We start from the raw sequence: 4,227 nt of genomic DNA, 5'->3' as shown, positions 1-4,227 counted from the left end.
GAAAGGCACTCCAAAGAGACCATCCATGAGAGAGTTACAAGCTTCAAAAGAAAGTGGGAGAACACACAAAGCTCTCTATAACTACATTTAGCTTCATTATCCAAAGTGAACTTGCAAAGATAATACAAAAGTTGGCTTTTATACCTTTCCATAAGGTTTTAAGTCAAAAATAAAGAGATTTTCCAATTTTGTCTCAACCTAAAGATTATGTGGTACAATCTGGAAGCTTACAACCCCTCTTGAACAAACTCATAGTTACATATTCATTACGCACTTGCTTTGGGAATCTATAAAATACAAAGGTTTCCGGCTATAAATGTCCAAATATATTACATCATAGGTTGGTCTTTAGAGTATCTTTGTTATCTAAGCTGCTTCTGCAACACAGCTTCAAAAAATCGGGTAGTGAGCGGGTTTTCATTCAACCCATGGAAGCTACATGCAAGCTATTTGCAAGCTCACATGCGCGAACGACTTACAGACAAGTCATTTCCAAAGTTCGCAGCGTTTTTCGAACGCAAAAATGCTTGCGAACGACTTTTTTGCGAGTCATTTGCACATGTGAGCTTGCAAACGACTACATATTTAAACCTAACAAGCTACATGAAAGCTATTTGCAAGCGTACATACACAAACAGATCAAGGATAAACCGTTTTTTAATTCCGTGCTGTTTTCAATAATCCTAAACCTAAACCTACACATACATATACCTTGTAGCGGCCGTCACATACATAACCCTAAACATACAAATACATAAACCGCACACATTTTCGAACACGTACTATTTTCTTGAGCACCGGACATATTTCACCCGAGCGACTGCATTCATCGCATATTTAGAAAGGCTCTACATGGTGGTGGCGACGAGCTCTCTTAGCTTGTTGTTAAGAGATGCTGAGCAAGGATCACAATAAAGAAGCTCTTCTTCAGGTCTACTGGGTTGGATGTTAGTTTATTCATTACTTTCTCAAATACCTTCAACCTGAGGCTCACCCCCTACTTGGAGATGCCTATCCTTCAAGAGGGAAACTCAAGACATGAACCCGCAACCTCCAGCATTTCACCTCTCGTTAAGGCCCAGTAACCAGGCGAACAAGCATGCACAATTACAATCACCAGGGATCCTTTATATTAAAAAAAAGACGCGTTGACCCCCTCTTCGCTGCCAGCTTGCCCTTCCTGGACGTCTCCTTCGCACGGTGCCATCTGCCTGCCTTGCATTCCCTCCCCCGGTGGTTGCCACCTACTTCCCTTTTCGTCGACTGCCACTGGAGATCTTCCCTGATTCCCAATAATAAAACAATAAGAATGATTCCGACTATTGGGTACCCCCTACTAGGTTACCCACCGTAGCCTTGTTAAAAATAAGCGCAGGCTATAAATCGTCCGACAGGCGCTTACTATCGGCCTCTCAGACGATCTCTCTGTCTGCTCTCCGCTTGCTTCGCACCGTGAAGAAATCATTTGGGTGCTGGCGTCCTCATGCAGATCCATGGCAGCCCGTGCCTTCAGGTTTTCTGGTAAGCCTTCGAAATTTCACACACACGAGGCAAGTGGTTACATAGCAACAGACTTCCATGGAAGCCCTCCTTCTCTTGTCAAGCTAGTTCGCCGCATAGCATCCGCCTCAAGACATTCGCCGAAGGATCTTTCAAGAGGTGGGCACCCAAATTTCCAGCCTGGAGGTGGGTTCCGAAGTGCAAAGTGGGTCCATGAGCGGGCATATTTATCTGCTCATGGGCCCATGTCGCACATCAGAAATGCTCAGAAAACAAATGGTTTTGTCAGTTTCGGTCGGTATTGCTGGAGGACAGCTTGGGAAACATCAAGAAGACCTACAGTACCTCTTCCGCCTATTGGAGCGATTGCGAAAGCTTTCAGTGTTACATGTGCACACTCCCACCTTCCTATCGGCATATTGGCAATTGTTCTTGGAAGCCAGTCTGTGGCACATGCCCAGACGCATGCTGTTTCTTTGCCAAGCAATCCATCATCATTGGCATTATCAGCGGTGCACACATTTTTTGACCTATGTGGGTTAGTTACAAGATCTGTGTACTTGTGGATCCTCTTCATGCCGGCCATATTGACAGCTCCTTTTGCAAGCATGTTTGGGGGCTACTTTTGGCGGGCGTGGTTGCAACTTGTGCACCACACTTTGGAGTTTGCAGGTGCAGCTTTTATCAAGTGGGGACAATGGGCTGCCACCCGACCAGATTTGTTTCCGAAGGATCTTTGCGCAGAGCTGGAAAAGCTGCACACAAATGCACCAGCCCACAAGTTTTCCTATACAGTGAAGTCAATAGAACGGGCGTTTGGCAAGACACTTCATGAGATCTTCATGGACTTTGAGGAGAAGCCAGTTGCATCTGGAAGCATAGCACAAGTTTACAAGGCAACTCTCCAAGATGGGGTTGCTTTTGGTAGGCAAAAGGGGCCTATGACTGTGGCTGTCAAAGTGCGACACCCGGGTGTTACTGATGTAATTCGGCGAGACTTCATTATCATGAATTGGATTGCTAATTTATCAACCTTAGTACCAGGGCTGAGGTGGCTAAGGTTAGACGAGAGTGTGCGCCAGTTTGCGGTTTTTATGTTGACACAAGTTGATTTAGCCAGAGAAGCAGCACATTTGAGTAGGTTTTCATATAATTTTAGGAGTTGGAGAGATGTATCTTTCCCAAGACCAGTCTATCCGTTAGTGCATCCGGCAGTTCTTGTTGAGTCCTTTGAGCAAGGAGAGAGTGTTTCAAATTACATTGAGCTTTCTGACAATAATCAGGTGAGTCGTAAGCTCGCATACATTGGCACAAATACCATTCTGAAGATGCTTTTGGTGGATAACTTCATTCATGCAGACATGCACCCTGGCAACATTCTGGTGCGTACAAAAAGGGAAACAGAGAAAAAGATAAGGCAAAAAAAGTCTAGACCTCAGTTGGTCTTTTTGGATGTGGGTTTGACAGCTGAGCTCTCTCAAAAGGATCGCGGCAACCTTTTAGAGTTTTTCAAAGCGGTGGTGTTGAGAGACGGCCGAAAAGCAGCTCAATGTGCGCTTGGATTCTCTAGTAAACAGTCATGTCCGAATCCGGCTGCTTTTATTAAGCAGCTGGAGACATCTTTCAAGTTTTGGGGTTCTAAAGAGGCAAAGGTTATTCATCCAGGAGAGTGCATGCAAGATGTTTTAGAGCAAGTGAGAACACACAGAGTTAACATTGATGGTGATGTTTGCACAGTGATGGTCACCATGATGGTTCTAGAAGGCTGGCAGCGCAAGCTTGATCCTGATTTCAATATGATGCACACTCTTCAAAAGCTTCTCCTAAAACAGGACATGGCAGAATCTCTCGCGTACACCATAAATGCAATAATGGCTCCTTAGTTTCATCGCCATTGCTGTGCTGTTACTGCAATCTCATGGCCAAGCAATAAAGCAAAATTTTTGTTATATGTCAGCTTTGCGGCTATTTTATAAAAAAGGTGGAGGCATATGAAGTCTCAGGAATATGGGACGATGGTGGTGTACACACCGCATTGGAAATTTTGTTCTAAGAGAGACACTAATGTACATGGTACAATGGAAATTTTGTGAGTTAATTCATAATACTAGAATATGCAGGGTGACTGACTGCCAGTTGCGGCTTTGTTTCGTATGAGAAGTCGGAGCATCTGCAACAAAAGCTTCGACAAATCACCTAACAATGCTAAAGCTTGACACGTGACATTTACTTTCAGTTTTTGTGGGGTCTTTGATGATGATGACAAGCTTCTTTTGGCAAGATGGAAAAGAAACAAGTAATGTTATGTAAATAAGCAGATTTCTAACAGAGGCAGTCTGGTCTTTTTCATGCATCATCTGAATGCGACCGTAGATCAATGTGAATTGGGTGAACATATTCTTAGAGACCTTCTTGCTGCCTGTATGTCCTAGATGCTTTATGTGCGCATGCATGTAACATGTGTGGTATTACGCAGTGTATTGTATAATGTTCCTTGCTGATTCTTCTGTTCGTGTTAATTCCTGTGCAGGTTTCATTTATACTGTTTTGCAGAATGACCAGAAGTTCGGTTGAATCATGGCAGAAATGTGCCTGTGAATACTTAACGTGATTGTTTTTAATGGAGTGCAGAAGTTTATGCCTAATAATAAGTTTGCTAGTAATTTGTGAATTTGGAAATTGCTTATGAAGAATGTTGGTAGGTTTTGAGCAATTCAAGCCAGGAAA

At 43.5% G+C, this 4,227-nt stretch overlaps 1 protein-coding gene across 1 annotated transcript; it reads left to right on the top strand.

Annotated features, from left to right (window-relative positions):
- Nucleotides 1-1,349: 1,349 nt before the first annotated feature.
- LOC147425081 (uncharacterized) lies at nt 1,350-4,001 on the top strand. Its single transcript, XM_086499800.1, has one exon. It carries the CDS (start codon nt 1,494-1,496, stop codon nt 3,381-3,383), a length of 1,890 nt encoding a protein of 629 aa, XP_086355926.1. The 5' UTR covers nt 1,350-1,493; the 3' UTR covers nt 3,384-4,001.
- The last annotated feature ends 226 nt before the right edge of the window (nt 4,002-4,227 follow it).

This window comes from Adiantum capillus-veneris, chromosome 25, assembly GCF_014529385.1.
Source record: "Adiantum capillus-veneris isolate H3 chromosome 25, ASM1452938v2, whole genome shotgun sequence".
Classification (NCBI taxonomy): domain Eukaryota; kingdom Viridiplantae; phylum Streptophyta; class Polypodiopsida; order Polypodiales; family Pteridaceae; genus Adiantum; species Adiantum capillus-veneris.
Note: the sequence above shows the minus strand (reverse complement) of the source record. Positions and strands in the feature narration are given on the sequence as shown.

Excerpts from the sequence above, each read along its gene's own strand:
- LOC147425081 (XM_086499800.1), top strand. The coding sequence starts at position 1,494 with ATGGCAGCCCGTGCCTTCAGGTTTTCTGGTAAGCCTTCGAAATTTCAC.